General features: G+C 41.8%; 1 protein-coding gene across 2 annotated transcripts in view; it reads right to left on the bottom strand.

Annotated features, from left to right (window-relative positions):
- bahcc1b (BAH domain and coiled-coil containing 1b) overlaps positions 1–22395 on the bottom strand; it is a 55958-nt gene that overhangs the window by 21604 nt on the left and 11959 nt on the right. For both annotated transcript variants that reach the window (XM_041973761.1, XM_041973762.1), the window contains exons 3-8: positions 7553–7711; positions 3766–3876; positions 1522–3489; positions 1235–1346; positions 517–710; positions 193–333 (exon numbers count right to left, since the gene is read on the bottom strand). In XM_041973761.1, coding sequence (XP_041829695.1) covers positions 193–333; positions 517–710; positions 1235–1346; positions 1522–3489; positions 3766–3876; positions 7553–7711 — 2685 coding nt within the window. The remainder of the gene's footprint in view (positions 1–192; positions 334–516; positions 711–1234; positions 1347–1521; positions 3490–3765; positions 3877–7552; positions 7712–22395) is intronic.

The following is a 22395-nucleotide window of genomic DNA, read 5'->3' as shown; positions in this document are numbered from 1 at the left end:
GACTTAGTTGAGCATTATATTATGATTAGCCAATGATACTAAAACTCTGGGAGTGAAACGGCAGCAGCTTTCATGGTACAAATGGGAAGAAAGCAAGGGGCAGTGGGGCTCCAAGTATGAGTAAACAATAATGAATATAGATTCGGCTGTGTCTATCCATCCTATGTTGCTGTAAAATTATGCTTATTGTACCAAGGGGATGATGAGGCCCAGCTTCTGTAGGAAGAACCACAATGGGGGAGTTAGGGTCTTGGGTAAGTGACCCCAAGACGGGCTGCAAAGGGCTGGCCAGACCTGGTGGGAAGCCAGGATTCATTCCCATATGGCTCAGACCTGAAAAAACAATACAGACACAACATACAGCCAAATGAATAAAAACATGGCTCTTGTTTTTGGCAGAAATAAATAATTACAAAAAAAAGGAAGGCAGAAATATAAATCAGTATAAAAATATCAATATTAAAATGTGTTAAACTGAAAACATCAAAAGCAATGATTAAGTTTTATTAAACTTACTGTATGAATGCCCCATCCAGAGGGAGGGACTTCCTGTCCTCTGCATCCAGTGGTGATGAGCTGAATGAGCATGTGCAGCAGGGTCCGCCCCTAACTGGCTCGTTCCTCCAGGGACCAGGAGGTGAGAGGTCAGATCACCATGGCAACTACTAGAAGGGTGGATTCTAGCAAACTCCACGCAGTCCTTGTTTTCCCTGTCATGGCATTAGATGAGGTGAACTTTGTCATTATGTGGATAATCCATCTTATTCTCATCATCACCATCATTATGATTATTATCTTCATCCATGTCATCTTCATTACAACTACTACCATTATAATCATCAAGAAAAGGAAATATGAGGGCAACAGGAACAGCCATCATCTTTTGCCTGGTCTATGACTTCTCATTATATGTTTTCTTCCCTTAATATGACTACATAATAAGCCTGATACTTCAGAGACATCTATATTAGTCCCTGTAACATTAATGCACTGTGTCTCATCTTTGGGAAAAAGAGAGAGATGGGAAGCAAGTGAGTGAGAAGGTACAAAAAAAAACACATCAAAGGGTGAAAGGAGTAAATGGAGTGAGGGGTTGAGAGAAAAGTGAAGCAGAGCCTCAGACTGGGAGAAAGAAGCAGAGAGAATAAAAGAATTGCAGCTTATCAGATGAGAGGAAAACCAAATAGGTGCTACCTCAAAGCACATGTGTAGGTGCTGATGTTTGTGTCTTTACCTAATGATCATTTCTCTGTCTCTGTCGAGGTGATGAAGATTGATCTGGTCTTCTGTCATTCTCTTCCTCTCCTCTGCCTCCCGGCTAAGAGGATACACAGGACGCGACACCCCTGAATCACAAATACAGCAGGACAAAGATGCTAACACTTTCCTAATGTACATGTAACATGAAATTCTGGTTATTTTTGCAAGAAATGTCATCGGCCATACCTACTAAACCTGGGAAATAATATCCTATGGCGATTGTCAAAGACAAAAAAGAAAGTAAAGTAAATTATGTCTTACCTTTTATGCTGGGTAGCACCCTGCCCTGTCTGCTGTGTCCAGGGGTGCTGTCTGGAGAGCGATGGGGGGGCCTTGCTACTGCGACCGCAATACCCACAGGAGGCTGTCGGACCTCCCCTTCTCCAGCTTCCCCCGCCTCCTTCACACCTCTGTCACTTCTTTCTCCTTCGTTAATGGAGCCCCGACGAGGAGGGAGAGACTGTTTGGGAGGGTCTTGCTGGGAGGTGTTGTTTTTAGCTCCTCCTTTGTCCCCCTTCTCTGATCTTTCTCCTCGCTTGTTGAGGCAGCCCAGACCTCCAAAGGGGCTCCGCTGTGGCAGCGTCAAAGGCTGCTGGGAGCTGTAGCTCATCAGGTACTTCATGGCACCACCCTCACTGTCAGTAGTGCGTGATGAGGAACGGGACAATGGTGGAGACTGCTGAAGATGGGCCCCCTTACCAGCTTGATAACTGCCTTTTCTCTGGTCCTCTTGGTGGCCCCCTCGAGGCCCCCATGAAGGTGCTGTTTGAATTCCATCTCTTCTCCTGTCCTCTGCACTTGCTGTCTGGTTGCTGCTCTGCTGGTGGCGTATTCTTGCGACCTTTTGCCCCTCCCTCTGAGCTGTTGGCCCCAACCCCACCTTCCTATCAGGACCCGAAAGAGAACAGTCCCTGAAGGGAGAAGTGCCAGTATTGGGACCATTTTTTGTTGTACCCTGTCCAGCACTGCAGAGTGTCTTTTGGGTATCTAAAGGGAGTGAAGGACGGTAAACCTCGTCCATAACTTCAACATCCCTAAAGGATAAGGATGTTTCCATGCTGCAAGACCGCAGTTCAGGTTGAGATCTCATGTTGGAGCAAGGCTTCTGCTGGCTCCAGTCAGGGGGTTTGTCAGCTTTGTCATATCCCATCTGTTGTTGGTGTGGCTGAGCTTTGTCCTTCTTCTGGCAGCTACTTAGGTGGCTGTGGTAATGAGAGGGACTTTGATAAGATCCTTCTCCACTCTTATCATCTGCCTTTCTCCCAGCTCCTCCTGCTCCATGGCAGTCAGGGGTCACCAAGTCTCCCTGCGGCCCAACAGAAGGCACATAAGTTGGACCAGTTACCTTTGCTTCCCTGCTGGACCCTCCAGGGTTGGATGCTGGATCTTTAGAGGGTGTGAGTGTTAGAGGGGGAGGAGGGCAGTAAAACTCTGGATGTGGATGGTGATGTGTGTGGTGTAGCCACCCCCCGGTTACTGTGGAGCCCATGTGCAAGACATGAGGAGGAGGAGGTGGAGGTGCGGGAGGCGGGGGCATGGAGTAAGAAGCCACAGAGTGAGGGGTTGGAGCGGCCAAGATTGCAGCTGCAGCCACTCCTCGTTTCATACATTCAGGTGAGGAAGCTGAAGATTCACTTATCCTCATTTCCCCATTTATGGGTGCATCTTTTGAGTTCTGCTTGCCACCTTCAGATGGAGGTCGGCCCACCCCACCACTGCAGCTGCTTAGTGTTCCTCCTTTACCTCCACAGACAGCCTCTGCCCCCGAGCCACTGGATAGTTTACAGGCACTCATATGTTTCACTGCCTGATTCCCCGAGTCACTGTCTCTGTAATCCTTGTGTCGCTCCAGAGAGTGTCTGTGGTCTTCCTCCCTGCCCTGAAGCGCAAGGTGGGGAAGAAGAGCATGGTGAGGGTGGGGGTAAGCTTGATGGTGAAGGCCTGATGGAGTAGTAGCAGGGTTCGTCTGATGAGAATGGTGATGATGAAGTTGTTCTCTGTCTTTGCTCTCCTGGTGCCGCTCCCTGCTGCTTGATCGCTCCTTCTCTTTTGACAAAACCCCTTTATCACCCACATCCTTGGTGCTCTTCCCACCTCCTCCCCCTCTGTCCGTCTCTCTGCTGCAAGAGCCGAGTGGGTGGCCCGGGGCAGCCCTGGGCAGAGGAGGAAGGCCGTGATTGGTGGAGAGCAGCGAGGGTTGAGGAGGAAGGCCTCTCAGGTAGAAGTGATCTACAAGAAAAGGAGAAAAATGTCAGACAGTGAGCATTTCTAGAAATATTCTGCAAAGCAGTCTTTGTACCCAAGTTACATTAAAAAATCATGAAAATGTGGTATATAATAACACCTTAAGAAAAAAAGAGAAATTGCCTATTTGAATAACTTGACTGTGAGTTACCAGCTGTTCTTATTCCTGTGGTGATTCTAAATAGGCAATTTATGAAGGTAGCATATGTAAAAAGCTAAATTTTTCCACTCAGTTACATTCACACACACTGTAACACCTACCTTTTTGAGTTTCATAGAAGCGGTGCTGTCCATAGAGACTGTTGCTATGGTGATCCAGGGGACTCATGGGGAGGAAAGGAGAAGCAAGACTTCCTGAATAGCTGGGGTACCCTGTCAGTGGGAGGCAGAAAGAGAGAGAATTGATGTTTCTGTCCAATGTTGACATTCAGTGGCCCTCTAAACAAACAGTTTATCTCAACAATCTATCATGAAATAGGACCATTTTGGGAAACACAGAAAAACTACCTCCAGCTAGCGCTACTTTTGCCATAAATGCACTTTTGCACAAACATGCCAGATGAGTTGACATTATTTACAGTGGACAAAGTGGTGACAAAAACCACAGCCGACAGCTACTGCCAAATGTTTGCAGCATGTAACGGGGTGGAATTCGTTCTTCTACAAAACACATTTTTCCTCAACCCAAGACAAATAGTATGAAGCATCCCAGCCCCTTAAAAGACACACACACACTGACTCTTCCCAGGAGGTCACTGGGAGGTAAATGGTCGTTTCAGCCTGTTCCACGTCTTCAAGGGCGTTGAACTGCATCGTGGGATAAAGGAGGTCTTGGCAGTTGTGTTGAATGTGTGAGCTCACAAAACACATAAACTCACATATTCACATGCAAACATGCATGTTACACAGAAGATACACATCATGTAGCAAAACGGCTTGAACCATGTGTGCATATTTGTGTGCAAGTGTGTGTTTTCCAGCAGTTGGTTTCATGCCCCACAGAGTGTCCTTGCCGGGCCGTTAATTGGCAACCGTTAAAAGTTTAACGGTTGTGGCCAAAGTAAACAGCACTCCATAAAAACTCATCCTACGCATTCCACAGAAACACTGCAAAAACCACCAACACCCCCTCACTGTTTCCAGCACAAGAGTGTGTAGAGTGGCAGGGGGGGGCTCTGTGTGTTCCTACTGCAATGTAAATGCATGAATGTGTACAGCATGTGTGTGTGATTGCGTGATTACTCTGACTGGTTAACAACCAGTGAATCTAAATGGTGACAGTTATCCAAAAGCCTCTATCAGCCATCTCAGGCCAATCCCACTGGGTAATGATGAGTGATAAAGCTGGGGAGTGAGTGAGAGAGGGGAGTGGAGAAGAATAAGAAGAGGGAAAAAAGACAGCATGAAGGGGCATGGTGACAAAAAAATACACAGAGATAAAATAAGGGAGTGAAGGAAGGAAGGAGTGAATGGATGGATGAAGGAGTTTAGTGATTGGATAAATGTGGAGATAGAACAAAAACAAAAGACACCAGAAAAGCAGAGCTGTCAATATGAAAAGCCCCCAATCTGGTGCTGCTGGAGAGGAGAGGGGAATGTGTGTGCTTGTGAGGGGGAATGGAAGATGAAGGAGGCAGTGAAAGAGAAGTGGAGAGCTTTGAGATGCTAGAGATGAGAGGACAGGAGAAAAGGAGGTAAGGAGATGAGGAAAAGCACACGAGCAGGAGACAAAACAAGGACAGGTGTGGAAGAGAGGGTAAGTGGCTGCATAGGTGTGTGTGCAAGAGGGAGAAAGAGTGGTGGGTTTTGTTGTGTTTGAGGTATATTTGTGTGTGTGTGTGTGTGTGTGTGTGTGTGTGTGTGTGTGTGTGTGTGTGTGTGTGTGTGTGTGTGTGTGTGTGTGTGTGTGTGTATCAGGCAGGTTTCTTCTCTCTGTGCTGGCTACGCTCCACTGTCTGGACAATGGCCAGCTGGCAGGCCGCCTACTGGAGCTCCCTAGCTTGAATTCTTAAAAACAATCATTTGTAGTGTGTGTGTGTGTGTATGTGTGAGAGAGAGAGTGCGTTTAAGTGCGTACATCCGCGTGCATGCGTGTCAACATCAAAGCTGAGCCACACAGACATAAAATATGTCTGATAGGCGCACACATTCTCCCCTCCACACACACATTCTTGCTCTTTTTTCACTGCTGCTCTCTCCTGCTCTCAGGCTGGAGTTCTGCCTCCAACTCTTTCTATGAATCCAGGGTTACAATGGTCACTCCAGGCAACATTACAGCTCATTCTCAGGGCTTCATTGCTTAAAATGAGACAATCATACAAAAAAAAAAATGCTTCGGAGTGGCGCAATGACAGATTTTTGTGTTAAAAATAAAGCACCTGTTATGAAATTGAATCAGATGAATCAGAAACTTAATGCACAGTGCTAACACGTGCAGTTTTCGTGTGTGCATTAGGTGGGTCATCGCCAAGATGTAGCACATTTAAACATATAGGAGGGAAATTAATAATAGTTTTACTCACCACCTATTGTTTTTATTAGTTTAGGTTAAAGACCATGAAAAAAGTAAAGTTATGGTGGCTTGACTATTTACCTGCCTGTTAAAAAACATTAATTATTGTCCTGAGGGAAATGAAAATACAAAGTAACATTCTTCCACTGCTTTTTTCTTAGTGCAAACAAGAAAGGGTTAAAGCAACAAGCCAGTTTCATTCAAATGACCCAGCATGAACAACAATGGGATGCAGAAAATGATTCACCTAAAGGGAGTGAAATCTTTATTTTTCTTTTTCTTTTTGTTTTTGTTATTGATTGTATTTATGCTTTCCAGCTATGGTGTGAAAAAAGAATTAATTGAAAAATGCTATGCAAAAAAACATTGGTCAGAAGGAGTGTTACCTTTACACTTGTGCCAAAAGTGGACTCTTTAATTCAAACAGAGATGTTTCAGACTGTATAGGAACAACATTGTTGGTTGTTTGTGTTTACTTACAAACAGACAAGTTGAGTTCATGTAAAATTCACATTCAGCCAGTTTTCAGTTGGTTGAAAAATCTAGCCTGTGATGGAAACTGTTACTGTTGAAGTCTCTTTAGATGTTATCGCTTTAGACCCACCTCACACACAGGCACACACATACACATACACACAAAAAACCTTGAACATAAATACCTGAAAAGGACAGATATCTATGTCAAGCTTGGCCTTTCACCACAAACAGTTAACAGTTGAAAGAGGACATGATGCATGTGGATGCGCATGTTTTTTTTGGGTTTTTTTTCTGTGTGTTGTCAGATCAGGAAGGGGGCCGTTGGAGGTCGGTTAGCCCAGAGGGGGCCCTGAGGGTGGGGCTGCGGTCAGAGGGGGGAGGAGCAGTGAGGAGAAGGTGGATGATGGAAATGGGGCTGAGTTTCAGAGAGGGATACTGAAAGTAGGGGAAAATGGTCTAATGTTATTTGAAACACTGTTTTTAAGATGCCTCTAGGTATGTGTTCATTTGTGAGTTTATTTATGAATTAGAACAAAGGGGGGAAAAGGGGGGTTTTACTGGTGCATCAGTCTGTGTCATGGTGCTCAAGCTTTGTACTAGAAAAAAACCACAAATGCAAAACCACATGTTACTGACAAACACATCAGAAGAGACTTGTATGTGTATGTTACTATAAGCAGCATCATCTAAGGCAGGCATGTCAAACTGGTCCAGCAAAGGGCCGTGTGGCTGCAGGTTTTTGTTCCAGCCAGCCAAGAGCACACAGTTTGACCAATCAGCTGTCTGAAGACTGAGATCAGTTGATTGAATCAGTCAAATCTGGTGTGCTGCTGCTTGGTTGGAACAAAAACCTGCAGCCACACGGCCCTTTGCTGGACCAGTTTGACATATGTGATCTAAGGCATCACTGCTGCACATGCTTGGCCCAAGCTCAGTGTTGGTTAAACCACTTAATGGCTCCATCTCAATATAATCCCAAACCAAGACCCTGGATTAGCCAGAGACCCGAGCTGCTTCCTGTGTGCTTGTGTGTGTGTGTGTACTGTATGTGCGTCTAACCTTCATGTGAATGGTGAAACCAGATAGGGGAAGCGCTTGAATGGGGTCCAGCCCTGTAGGAGGGGGAGGAAGGGGAGGCAGCAGGTCCAGAGGGGTGAGAAGGGTGTGATGGTGGGGACCCCAGACTCCTGGCCAGAAAGGAGCCCATGAAGGAAGCACCTAAATGACATAAATAGAGGGTTAGAGAGCCCATTGCAAATTAAATTAGGCTCTTTGAAGCTGGGGAAGGTCTACTGAGGTGACAATGATTGGCATTACAGAGAAAGAGGAGTTCCAAAATATGGCTGCCAAACTGAGAAAATACAGACAGTCACTCAAACTTGCTCAAAGACTAAAAAAGAAGAAGAAAAAAATTGACAAATGTTTAATGCAATCAACAGTAAATTTCTACAGGGTAGGAGAAACAGGGTATGTCTGTAACATGAGGAGAGTTGAGACACCACCATTTCTACCACTTAGGGATGAGCTAGGAATCATATGTTCATTTCAGACTTTACCAACGTCCTTCTCAATCTCAAATAATTGTTGAAAGGGCTGGAAATGGGCATATGCATTTAAGTTACTAAAATAATTTTTTGACCAACACTAAACTTTAGTACTGTAAAGACAAATATTACCTACAGTAAATTAATTTTTGTGTTTTAAGCAAAACGTGATCCATTTTCCTGTTTTATAAAATAAAATTTATAAAAATATGTTTCCCGTGTTTTTTATTTTATTTTATTTTTTTCCTTGCCAGTGATTCTGGGCATTATCTGATGAGTTAGAAGCTTATCCCTATACACACAAACAGACAAACCAATGCCGTATCACAAAATATAATAATAATTAAAGCCGCAAGCGGCATCCATCGGGTCCGAGCGTCCTGGACCCCGCCACCCATCTCATACACCTTTTCCTAGCATGGTAGGTAACCTGGTAACATCATAGGTAACATGGTAAAACACCCAGCTGAGAATCTGAAATGTTCATATACCTAGTTAGCATTTTTTGTTTGCATGCTAATATGCTAGCTAACATGCAATGTTGCCATGACAACAGGTGGTGTAATGCGTTAAGGACCCAACAAGTATGAATCCTGTCAAGTTTGGTGCAGTTCCCATGTATTCCTATGGAGATATGAGCAAACCATGTTTCATGGCGAGAAGGCTTTTTCCGTCGGTTGCCACGGTTACAAACTTTTTCCTATTAGAAAGATTTGAATAGTGTTTGGTCCCCAACTTGTCAGGAAGGTCCCCACCAAGTTTGGAGTTGGTCGCACGAATCCCCTCAGACTAGTTCGTTCAAATGTCAATAAAATCAAAGATGGCGGCCACCCCGTTGCCATGGGAACAGGTGTTCGATTGACATCTTTGCTGGACTTGGGGTGTTACACGTATGAATACTGTGAACTTTGGTGCAGATCCCATGTATTTCTATGGAGATATGAGCAACCCGTGTTTCATGGCGAGAAGGTCATTTTCCGTCGGTTGCCACGGTAACACGCTTTCTGCTATTAGAAAGATTTGAATAGTATTTGGTCCCCAACTTGTCTGGAAGGTTCCCACCAAGTTTGGAGTCAATCGCACGAATCCCCTCAGACTAGTTCGTTCAAATACGATGCGTGTAAAGTGCAAAAAATGTGAAAAAAGTGGCCGTACACGCCAAGATGGCGGGCACCCCATTGCCATGGCAACAGGTGTTAGATTGACTTTTTTGCTCGACTCAGGGTGTTACGTGTGTGCCGAGTTTTGTGTTCCTACGTCGAAGTAGACTTTCGGGACCCCATTCATTGTGCAATTTTTTTGGCGTCTAGGTGCCGCTGTTGAGCCACTTTTGTATTGAAGTCTATGCGGACCTTAGAATATCGAAATTTGCTCGGGTGTTGATGTGTATGCCAAATTTCACAACTTTTCATTGGTGTTTAGGGGGTCATTTTTGGCCTCAAAGCGCTTAGAAGGAGGAGGAGAATAAACATTTGGAAAACAATAGGGTCATTCCATACTTCGTATGGCTCGGACCCTAATAATTAAAAAAAGAACAGAAACAGAAGAATGAATGCAGAATAAGCTTTGGTTAATCTCCAACAAATGAATGATTAAGACTCATGGAGGAGAAATGATTTAGCTCCTTTGACTACAATAGGACCAACCTAGGAGTAGGCATCCTTGACAAGATGCAGAGGCAGTATTCATCTCAAGCTGCAACTAGACAATGGTGGGTTGTGGTGTTTTATAATGGACTTGTTGGTTCCTCTGCCGGAGCTGCATTAATGCCGGAATGACCCAGCATGCAATCGTTATTGAGTTCTCGACATGCAATACAATAAATCAATATCAACTGACGTCCAGCGCTCCGATTCGTTATTTTAGTATTGTATGATGCATTTTTCTAGCCCCCACCCCCCCCTCAAATAATTGAATAGAATATATAAATACATTTAAGAAATAATTTAATTTTGTTTTCTGTTTGGTGAATGTTGTAAGCTAGTAAGTATTTGAAATTTTTCTATTTGAAATACAAGCTTGAAGTAATCCTGCATGCTAATGAATTCATTATTTATTTATTGAAGTTATGTCTACTTCTAAATGATAAAAAAAAAAGATCCAAAGGAAAAGAAATGCCTTTGTGAATGCCACCTTTATGACTTTTTATAATGCTGCATTGGCAGGATGTCAAAATGACCCCCGCTGTGCTTCTAGGGGATATTAGACTGTTGCCGGTTCTAGCGTTAAAAAAAAAAACTCCTAAAATCCAGGTGTTAATCCATACCCCCCTAAGACCCAATCAGTTGTTCCTCGTTCCACTTTGGAGATCTCTTGAAAATTTTATCAAAATCCGTCCATTACTTTTAGTGTTATGCTGCTAACAGACAGACATACAGCCAGTTAGTTCCATTAAAAGGAACATATTTTAACTTTTTTTATTTAAAGAATAATTACTTTCCCCAGTAATTAGTTATTTTCATATTCCTCTAACTCTGTTACCAACTGAGTTACTTTTTAGGTAAATAGTAAACAGTAACTATGATTAATTACTTCTTTTTTTTTTTTAAAGTAATGTGCCCAACACTGTCGTTTATTACATTTCATTCATTCATTTTCTGTTATTATTAATAATATTTTATCCTTTAGTACAAAAAAAAAAGAAAAAGAAAAAGCTGTGTGAGGCAAATAGTTATAACATGTTTAAATGGTAAAGGGTCTGTATTTATATAGCGCTTTACTGTACCCGGAATGATACCCAAAGGGCTTTACATTTTACATCACATTCACCCACTGATGGCAGAAGCTGCCATGCAAGGCGCTAACCATGACCCATCAGGAGCAATTTGCGGTTCGGTGTCTTGCTCAGGGACACCTCAATGTGAGCTCGACAGGCCGAGGACCAAACCGGCAACCCTCAGGCTACAATGACCACTCTACCCACTGAGCCACGCCGCCCCTAAATGTTTAATGTTTAATAGATACCAGCAATCCACATACAAAAACAAGAGGGTGAATTCTAATACAGCGTGGTCAGCCACAGTAAGCAAAGCTAGAAGAAGCTAGGAGAGTTAGCAGGCTTTGCATTTTGTCATGGGAACATGTAACACTAAGGTAATATCTCTCGCTTGTTCTTTTTAATGTCTGTAGTTTCATCCTAGAATTTTCTATTACAGTGGTGTTCTGGATGTGCCAGGAGTAGCTTTACCTCAGCTGTCTGCACTGTGAGTGTCGCAAACCAGAGTATTCAGACTGCTTCATTTGTTAGTAGGGGTTTTATTAAAGATGCATAACGTAACTTTCCAACCTTAAAACTCCACATTCTGGAATTGTTTGATGGCACAGTAACGCCTATTATGTGCATTTCTAAAGCCATCACAGCCCAGCAATATCCTGAGACAGAGAAACCGCACTATACATGTTTTTCATCCAGGACGTAGCGTGATGTTGCAACCGACTTTCGCTTAACACACTTCACATGATAGCCAACAGATATAAACAAACTGGCCGTTTTGAATGCGCACTATTGCTGATTCAGCAGAGAAACACAAGAAGACATTTTCAGAGGATGAGAGGAAAAGAAAGAGAGAAAGAGACTGAACAAATAAGACAAGATTGAAGATAAGACTGTCTTTTACTGGCTGGAGAGGGCTCACAGTACAGGTAGCATGCAAGATGGAGTCAAATTAGCCAATTGTTGAATCGATGGAGGGTGAAAATTGCAAACATCCTGTAGTGTGTCCTTAAAGTACACCATAAGCAGTGAAATAATGGGGTCCTCGGTATAGTTTTTTTTCAGTTTGCATTTGGTTTGTAATTGGGATGTCTATGTCAAAATAAAATCTATCTGTACTGCAGTATAATATACATTGCATTGAATGTAGTGCATTGCAACTGTAACAGCTGTGTCATTTCCAGATCCTGACTCACACAGTCCTTTAAAATTAGGTTTGATGTGTTTAAAAGTGTTAAACTAACCTTAAAAGTAGCTACAACTTTAACCTAGGAGTAATTACCTCACCTCCACCTCCTGAGCTCGGGTGGGAGGTGGAAGCAAGAAAGTTGTTTCTGTCAAAGTTTTTACCAATAGTGGAGGCAACAGACCAGAGCAGCACAATTACTAAACCCTCACAGAAAGTAACTGGTTTTGTTGTTACTGAATGCTCCTGTGGGTGCTTGTTTATTTCACCTGGTATAGTAGCCGCCATATGAACACAGCCAGTCCAGGTTCAATCCCAACGTCACCCTGACCCACTTTCTCATCTACCTGCTAATCAATAAATGACACCAGAGCCCACATAATGCTACAAATAAAAAACCATAATAAAAAAATGCATATCTATTTAAAAATACACATTATTCAAACTATACATATATATATATATATATGTTTGTGTGTGTGTGTGTGGGTGAGTTTTCATATTTTGTTTAATATTTTTGTTTGTTTGTTTGTTGTTTTTCTTTTTGTTTTTACATGGTAACCCTGGTCCTCAAGGCACACTATCCTGCAGGTCTTAAAAGTCTCCCTGCTATGACACACCTGAATCAAATCCATGGTTCATTAGCAGACTTATACAGAACTTGTCAGAGATCCATTTAATGGAAATCAGGTGTGTTGCAGCAGGGAGACATCTAAGACCTGTAGGATAGTGTACCTTGAGGATCAGGGTTGGGAATCACTGCATTAGGGTTTCCCAACTCTGGTCCTCAAGGCCCATTGTCCTGCAGACTTTCAATGTTTCCCTTGTTCAACACACCTGACTCAAATTAATGGCTCAATAGCAGACCTGTGCAGAGCTTGTCAGAGATCCATTTAATGTGAATCAGGTGTGTTGCACAGGAAAACAACTAAATACTTGGAAGATAGTGGGCTTTGAGGATCAGGGTTGTATTCCACCATATTAGAGTGTTTTTTTAATTTCAGTTGAGTTGTGGTCAGTTTAGAGACTTGCTTTGCTCTGGATTGTTATTTTATTGCAAGACACATATTTTTGAAGCATATTCTATTGTGTTGCCTTTGTTTTTGCTGGAAACTTGGAAAAGCTTAAAGGATACTATTTTTCTCAGTTCTGATCTAAATTAGTAGAAACAGAAGACAGAGGTGTGTATCTGACATGCAACTTGTATTTTAACACTCTAATAAGGGTTGTCATAGCTGATATTTTTTACCTGAGAGGATCTTTATTATTTTGCTGCCAGGTCTTATAAATGCTGGCAACAAATGACGGCGAAGTGTCAAAGGCCACTTGGATGGGGTTCGAGCTGTAATTTTTCAAGTGACTCTAATGTATTACAATAATCGGAAGAAAACTTAAAATAAAAACAGGGTTGCTTTTGTTCACAATTGATGGAGACGAAATTACATTGAGATTTTTTTATAAATTCTGGCACAATAGACGTAACTTGCACACTTTTGAACAAAAATGACCTCACATAAAAAATGAAGGCCCCAAATTTCTTTTACTGCAATTGTAAAACTTTAAAAACATGTTTCCGCTATGCTAGCTGTTTAGTCATATTTCATATGTTCTTAGCATTTAAAATACCATTATCTGTTGGATTGCAGCAGCAAAGTTATAAGTCTCCCAGGCAAACATTATGTTTCTTGTGGATATGCTCACACATGGCTTCTAACACTATTGATGCGAAGCTGCTGTTAGCATATTTCCTTCTAGTCTGCTCTGACAAAGCCACTCTTCAAACTCAACATTGATCTTGGTTTTTTTTTAGTGCAGGTGACACTGGATTTTTGTAGTAACTATAGAGCAATAAAACATGACATGGGGCTGAGCAGAGGGCCTCAGTGGCACTCCATCATGCAGTAATTGTATCAAACTCAACCCATTATAGATAAAACAGTTGTGATTGGCCTGCACCAAGCATGGCCGGGTGAATATCTGTTTGAAGCGGAGTGAAGCCAGATGCATTTTGCTAAAGCAAATGAAACATGATCTCTCAGTTCGTCTGGTTCCCAGGCTATGTGTAAACAGCTGTATTGATAAAAATAATAGTCTTTCTGTTTGGTCTATTTGAGACAGATCATTTAAAAACATGGCACATGCACATTGTAGTCCCAAATAAAATCCTCACAGAAACTTAATTAAATTCAAACTTTTTGGTTTAAATGTTACTCAAAAATGTCTGTGACTTGCGCTCCCAACATCATGCTATCTACAGTCAAAATTTTTCTATGTGATCTATAAGAGAAAGAGGAGTTGCTCATCATGTTCGGTCTCAGCAATGTGAGCAAGCAGGAGGAGCTCCGTTTAGTTTCGTTTGAATGTATCACCCCTCATCAGCATGCTCTCATTTAGTGGAACAAACTAAACATTTGTAGGGGAAGGAGGAAACAAATCCGCAGGGAATCAGGTAATTAGTCACTGGATGGAAAGAGGGAGAGAGGTGGTGGGCTGGGTCGTTACCCATAAACGCTGCGTCGCATCACAGTCAATTACCACAACCACAACAGTCCACATTCAGGCTACACACTCTCACACACGTACAGTACCCTCACCTCAACGACGTCCCGACGCCCTGACAACCACAACCACAAGTACCTTCAGCTTTCTGCCAATCTCTCTCTCTGGCTGACACACACATAATGCACACATGTGCACCAAGACACACACTCACAAGAGGCAGGGCATGGGATAAATCACAACCAAGATGGAGCAGTGGCATGTATTAAAAGACAAATCAGGGTGTGTGTGTCCACTTACACAGCTGGATCCCAAGCATTGAAACATACACACACATTCATAATGAAAAACACCCACAAACACATACCACACTATTTAAAAGCAGAAATCCCCCCATTTTTTTCTTTTGCTCTTGATATTTTCATTCTTTCTAGTCATAATAAATTTTAGAGGAAAAGAAAAAGACCCATCTCGACATTTATTTTCTCAATTTTGTTCTCACTCTCTCTCAGACAGGATATTTTTACTTTTTTTTCTCTCTCTCTAAATCCTCTCTTGTACAATTGTAGATCAGTGGACTTTCAGCCAGTCATAATAAAACACAGCTCGTATAAGGCTGGTTTCACAAGCCCCCCTGGCAATGCAGACTCTCACACAAACATATACAGACACACACATCAAATAAAGAGTGACACACGCACACATACACACTGCTCCCCATATATGGCTATGGCTACTGCGCTACAGATGTTGATAGGACTGTTTTTAGAGTAGTGTGGATAATCATCTTGCAGTGAAGCCTGCCTATACAACTTGCTTTACAGATGACACTTGAAAAACTTGTTTTAACAGCAGTGATGCTGATTAGCAACTTTAGCGTTATAAATCTTTTGGATCCCCATTGACTATCTTCGCAGAGCTGTCCATTAATCTTTGCGCCTATCAAATCTCCACCCCTTCCCCCTTTTCCCCATCTTTTTCCATTTACTCATCTCTTCTTTTCTCCACGTTTTTCCCCTCTGTATTCCCCCTTTTCCTGTCGCTGGACTCCATGCCCTCCCTGTCTGTTTTCTGTTGGTGAGTTGAGGAGAAAATCATATTTGCCCACTCCCTCTGGCCTGCTGATATGGAAAATCATCTCAGAGGCCAGCCACTAACGTAAACCTCATTTCTGTCCATGGTTTCTTTTTCCTCCTCCTCCCCTCCATCTCGTCCCAGCCTCTGTTTCCGTCTTTATATTATCCTGATCCACACATTCCCTTTCCATCTGTGACCACTGCATCCTCTCGTAGTTTCCTGTTGCTCCATACAGAAACAGCAAATTATGAATGCAAATGCAATGAATTAATCACATCTCGTGAAAAAATTGGCAACTATTGGTTTTGAGTTTATGATCAGCTACACAAAAAAACAAAAACAAACAATCAAAAAAAAGTATATTACATTTTTTGTGTGTGTGCATACGTCATTTATTATAAATACAAACTAGTGACTGAGGAGACAGCTACGCTCAGTCTCTGTAGTGGTAATTAAAAAAGAAAATGTGTTTGTAAGCTTCCCGTTTTCCCAGTTGGCATCATAACTTGGAAAAGTGTGTCAACACGCAGGCAGTGAATCCTCCAATGTTGACAATCCAAGGTAATAAAAACCAGAATTATGGGTTTCTGTTCACACTAACACAGTCTGTACTTACAGTGAAAAGAATCTCCTGTAGTTTATTTATGATTGAATTTAATGTGATTTGCTGAAGGGAAAATCCACTTACAACACTTTAACACAGTTTCAGAAAAAAGAAACAAGTTCTGGATGTGTTTTCTTTGCTTTTTGGGCAAATTTTACTGCTTGGCTTTTTTGGTGTTTGTTCAAAGTATTATTATTATTCTTATGGACAAAACAGCCAAACATAAAATGGGTGCGTGGGTGCTTTTCCAGTAAAGGTACAGAAGAGCATTGTAGGAAAAGAATTAGCTGGATAAACAAATTTGGTGCCATTACTTTAGAATTTAACAGGAGTGAAATCTGAGTTGCCATTTTACACTTTACAAAAGGAAAAAGAAATAAAACTGATTAAAATAAAAAGTAAAACGTGGTGATGTGGCAGGCAAATTCACCCTCCCATCTAAAAAGTTGGTAACAAAAAGTTGGCTCAGTTCCTGTAATAAATGCTGTTAATGAATTGAACTCATGTTTTCACACCTTAAAGGTGCACAATGCTGGTTTGAATTAAGGATAAATCAATCAGGCTGACTGAAAAAGTTCAGCAGTTATGTTTAGACACAGTAACACTGGAAAAGTTTTCAAAAAATCATATAATGTGCCTAAAAACATAACAAAATGCTGGCTGATGCATGTGCCCAGGCAAAAACTATCAGAGTAAATTCAATAGGGCGGGAAAATAAACCTTGCACCTTCTTTTGTGTCTTTGTCTCGACAGCTGCTGGAAAGTACTTGATGAAATCAACAGTGAAACAAAACAGCCCGTCCCAAGGTTTCTCACTATTCTAAAGACAGAAAGAGAAGAGGAAGAGGATGAGGAAGAAGCAAACATGAGAGGAGAAAAGAAAGACACCAGAGGGAGGGTTGTTAGTGGCGATAAACCAATGTCACATGGTAAAAGAAGCAAAGATGGATAAAGCAGTAGAGTGATTTCCTTTGCTGCATTTGCTGAATGGACTGCTGCTGATCAATACAATGACACACGCACACAAAAAAAAACCACACACACTCATTCACACACACACCTGAAAGGATGATGAGTTAAATCAATCTCCATCCGATTGAAGATCAATATCCTCTTGTGTTGTATTGTCACATTTGCCAATTAACAAAAGCCTCTGTGCTCAGACTGATATACTGAACTCTACCACAGACACACACACATAGCCTGCACTCGGTCACTAGAAGAGAAGGCTTAAGACCCTGAAAGTACAGTCTCAGTGAGTGTGTGTGTGTGTGTGTGTGTGTGGGGGGGGGGGGTTGTGTATGTGTCAGAGGTTTTGACTCTCGTTAGCTTGGCTGTTACGCTTATTGCTGTACACTTGGCAACCTCTCGTCAGTCCGACCCTTTCATAAGCCTCCAACCACCAAGGGCCCTGGCACCAAGCCTTCAGTCTCTGTGTGTGTGTGGGTGTGGGTGTGTGTGCGTGTGTGTCTCTGTGTGTGTGTACATGCATGTATGTGTGTGTATTCAGGGCAGAAGTCAAGCCAAACCTTTCTGATCTGTTTTGACACCACAGAATTGCAAAAGTGACAGGGCTACTCAAACAAGGCGGTCGTGGAAGGGGCTTAGACACACACACACACACACACACACACACACACACACACACACACACACACACACACACACACACACACACACACACACACACAGGGGTCCATAAAAACATTGTGGCACTGGGGATGCAAACACATTCAATGTGTGAGTAAGCGCCTGAGCGGTGCTTACAAAGAATACGTTCATAGGAGAAAAGGGGTTCTTTTGCTCGACTTGATCCAGATAGCATTTTCCTTCTGCTCTATCTTATTATTCATCAACGATTCCTCTTGACTCATTCATGTTCAAGAGAGAAGGGTGTGCAAGCAAAGCATGGCATGTCGCCTGGGACAAGCAGCCGTGCTGAATCACATTATGGCAGGAAGAAGAGAAAGGACAGAGACAGAGAAAGGGAGAAAAAGATTGGAGGGGAAAAATGAGATGAAAGAACTACAAATGAGAGATTTCCCTGTGAGGCGCATAAATCAGCAGACTATGAACAGCACTGCTCAAAGCCTGACTCTCAGGCTGCAGACCAGAGCTTTGCCATCCATACACACACACTCACATATTCACTAACGCACACACGTTCTCGCTGTTACCAGCTCTGTGCATTCATGAAACAATAGTAAGAGCTCCATTCAGAGTCGTATCCAGGGTTTCAGAAATACTGAGGTCCACCAACTATTATGGCCCAAACATCTCAAATGACCAAAATGAAGACCAAAATCTATTTAAAATGGAAGCAACTTCTGTTTCACACAAACCAATCCCTATCTCTCCTGTATAGTCTCTTTCCTCAATCTATTCTGCCCTCATCTTTTTTGCTCTCTACTTCCCTCTCTACATCTCCTCCCCAACCTCTCCTGCCAAAGGGTATCAAAAACATTTAAAGTAAAATTATCTACACCTTCTTTAGTTTGTCTTTATCGGAAATAACAAAACACACCTATCTGTGGTCAGTCTTCACAGGTGGAATGAGGGATGCTACATCATCCGCTGGTGGCGACCTCATGAGAATAACATAACATAAGAAGAGGGGGGGGGGGTTAAATTAACATAGAGAAGAAAATTTGCAGCATTGCACCTTGTGTCCCACAGCAAGGAAAGCCCCCACAAAAAAAGGAGAAAAAAAGAACTCTAGTGTTGCTTAGTTTTCTGTCGGCCCACAAAAGCTCCAGTAAACTGTTCCTGCTTTTGACCACAGACTTTTTGGACGCCACACACCCACGATAAGAGGAAGGGCCATATATGGTTGCAGAGAGCAGGAACTCGCAACGGGAGAGATTCTTAGGAAGCAGGAAAGGTGGGGGATGAAGGGGTGTCAAAGTAAGTTTTTCCATGTTTTATTAAAGAAAACAGGGAAATTCGGGGGAAAAAAGGGGGTTATATGAGACAGGGTCTCCTGGCTGGGGCAGAATGAGACACAAATGGTACAAGCAACCTCACACACACACACGCATAGACACACTAATTAAAAGCATAAGGTTGCTGATATTTCAGGAAAGCCTGAGGTGAGGGTCAATAATGCAATTCCATCTGACTTGTGTGTGTAGAGTGAAGAAGCATGTTCTGGGAGCTATGGTCGTCATCCTGTCCAACATGCCTGTACCACGCCTCTGTGGTCTATTCAGTCTCCAGCCACAGAAAACACACACTCGCGCACATGCACACACACACACACACACAACAGACTATAATGATTTGAAGCTGCATGTGCCTGCTGTTGGATAAAATACACCTGGGGGTCAAGACTCCAGGAAGAATTGAGTCTAACAGAAAACACGTCACCGCAATCTGGGAGCAAAGTGGAGACAGAGAGTTGTTTCTCCATGAATCACACCATCTACTGAAGTTCAAACACAACTTAAGTTCACCACTTACCAAAATTTACTACCTTCTGGTTACATACTGCAATGTAGGGCACATTAGCACACAATCCCTATTAAACACACTTTAGTGCCACATTGTAGGACTCTGTTACTCATTAACTGTGTTCCCGATTACACTCATGAGTCAAAACAAACAGACATTAACAATATGTGAAAACTGTTATGCAATGGTGCAGTATTTAATAATTAAACTAAATTAGATATTAAACTTGCGTATTTGATAATATAACTAGTAATACTAAATAAAATGTGTTTTGTCCTCTAATTAATTTTTCTTAACATCTACAGTGAATGAGACTTACAAATAAAGACATATAGCGATACAAACAATTTTACATCTTTGAGTTTGTTTGTTGAGCAAATAGCTTTTTTCACAAAGTTTTTAAAACACAAATGGACGCTGTTTTTCCATTCTTTTAAATCAATTACAATTAAATTTACATAAGCTGGTTTGAAGTAAAATAACATCAACAGTGTGGAAGTTCAGGCTGTGTTGCTAGTGGTGTGTTGTGTAGCTACGGTGGCCGTGAAGTGCAAAACACATTTACATTTCACAAAACACATTAACAAATTTGAAAATAAAACTACAGTTAGGAAACACTTTTACATTTTAGGGCACAAATCTACATTTTTGGAAACAAATTTACAAAATATAAAACACTTGTACAAGTGTCAAGACAAATCTACAAGTGACAAAACACAAATACAAATCACAAAACAAATTAAAAACGTCTCTTAACGGAAACAGAATGTCCTGAATACTGGAAGTGATGTGGCAATGACCCCATCTTGTAGTTCAAACAAATGATTTTTAGTTTAGCTACATGTGGGAAGTCAGCAGCGGTTCTTTGAGAACAAGAACTACATGGAACATGTTTCATGATTGACTTCCAGAGAACGTCTGCACGAAGACTAAAAAGGTGTAAAGTAGCTGAAGGTCACCCCACAAAAAGGGGAAATATTGTTCAGCTATCATAAACTTTATAAAACACACTGCTAACTTTCCACGTGTAGCTAAACTACAAATCATTTTTTGAAATACAAGATAAGGTTATCACCATATCACTTCCTGTATTCAGGACATTCCCTGTCTGTTAAGAGCCTTTTTTTTAATTTGTTATGTGTTTATGATTTGCCGCCGCACTTGCAGAAGTGCTTTATAGTTGTAAAGCACTCTCCTTAAAAAAAATTAGTAAATTAGTTTATTAAAATGTAAATTTGTTTCTAAAAATGTTTATTGAAATGTAAATGTGTTTTGCACTTCTCAGCCAGTGTACAATTCAGTAGAAGAAGTAGTAGAAACAACAAGGATTTCAGACATTCATATAAAAGTAATATGGAGAGTTCTTCAAAAAATACTTTTGTCTCTGGAACCTGCATCATATCGATTACGATGCCAGTCAGTCACCAGAATTATTCTTTATTTGATGAGACCAAAAACAGCTGGTGAATCAAGAGTGTTTCCATTCCCCCTTTTCTTCATATAAAACAAGAATCAATCACCTCAAATAAGAGTTTAAACAAGCACATTGGTGGAAAATCCTTGCACTGATCCACTGAGGTATGGTAGTATTTTTGTCTGCTTTGAGATAGATAGAAGATATTCTGGAAGACAATTACAGAGCTTTATAGTATATTTTTTTTGTATCTTCTTTCTAAATTTGAGGATGTTGCATGCCAGACTAAAATGTCCCAAAAGTAGTTTCTGGCCCTTACCATCAGGTGGTTTTAATAAGCTAAAAAAATATTTGTTTTGTTCATAGATTGGGTTCACAAAGTCCAGACTGCGAAAGAGGGGGGAAAAAGGCAAAACCAGGAAATGTTACATTTCTGCCACCACAAGCAAGAAGCTAGTTGAAAAGCAAATGTGTAAAAAAGTTAACAGCGTTAGGAAAATTTACACACACACAGTTTCTTATATTAATGGTTAAAGTGTGAGTAATAAGTAAAAGTAAAATTCTTTCAGAACTGAATATAGCTGCTTTTATTAGTAGCTGTTGGACATAAGCTACTAAAAACAAAACACTTGGATGCTATTTTTGTGATTGCAGCTCAAGATTTGCAGCAGTGGTGCAACACAATCCCGCTTCAGCTAAAGTTAGTTCAAACGCCAGTGGAAACAAACACACCTACACTGCAGAAGTGAAGTAGGAAGGCGGTTACAGCAGAGTAGACAACATCCTTTAACCACCAGACCCAGATTTAACCACATCCAAGTGAGATAGCATCCATCTCACTGAAATATCCTTAAGAAAAACACTCCATCCCCAGCACAACACTGTTTTAACTGACCATACTGTTAGGTCTGCCAGCAGCACAGAGGCTGTGAATTTCCCTGCAGGGATCAAATATCACATTATTATTGCAACATGCTACTTGCAAGCCACCTACAAAGCCTTCCTTAGTCCTACACCAAGGAGAGTCATATCTCAGCATCACTGGAGGAAACTGCGTGTGTGTCTATGTATAACTCTGCATGTGTGTGAGTGTGTGTTCAACCTCTTCGCACTGCATCACCCTCCATCATCGTGAGTTGAGGGGTTGTGGTTCCAAGAGAAGCACTTTACTTAAATTAGACCCTCAACAACTCGACATGCAGGTGTCATTGTGTATATGTGTGTGTACGCTTGTGTCTGCAAGTATACTGAATGTGTGGGTGTCAGAAAGTGAGCGTGCGCCTGTGTGTGAGAGGGAGAAGAGACTGAACAAGAGAGAAAAGCGAGATCAGCAGACAGCGAACACAAGAGAAAGGCAACGAGTGAGGGAGAGAAGGGGGGGAGGCAGAGAAGGAGAAAAAGGGAGGGAAAGCAGG

Source organism: Melanotaenia boesemani, chromosome 21, assembly GCF_017639745.1.
Source record: "Melanotaenia boesemani isolate fMelBoe1 chromosome 21, fMelBoe1.pri, whole genome shotgun sequence".
Lineage (NCBI taxonomy): Eukaryota > Metazoa > Chordata > Actinopteri > Atheriniformes > Melanotaeniidae > Melanotaenia > Melanotaenia boesemani.
This window is presented reverse-complemented; position numbering and strand designations above follow the sequence as displayed.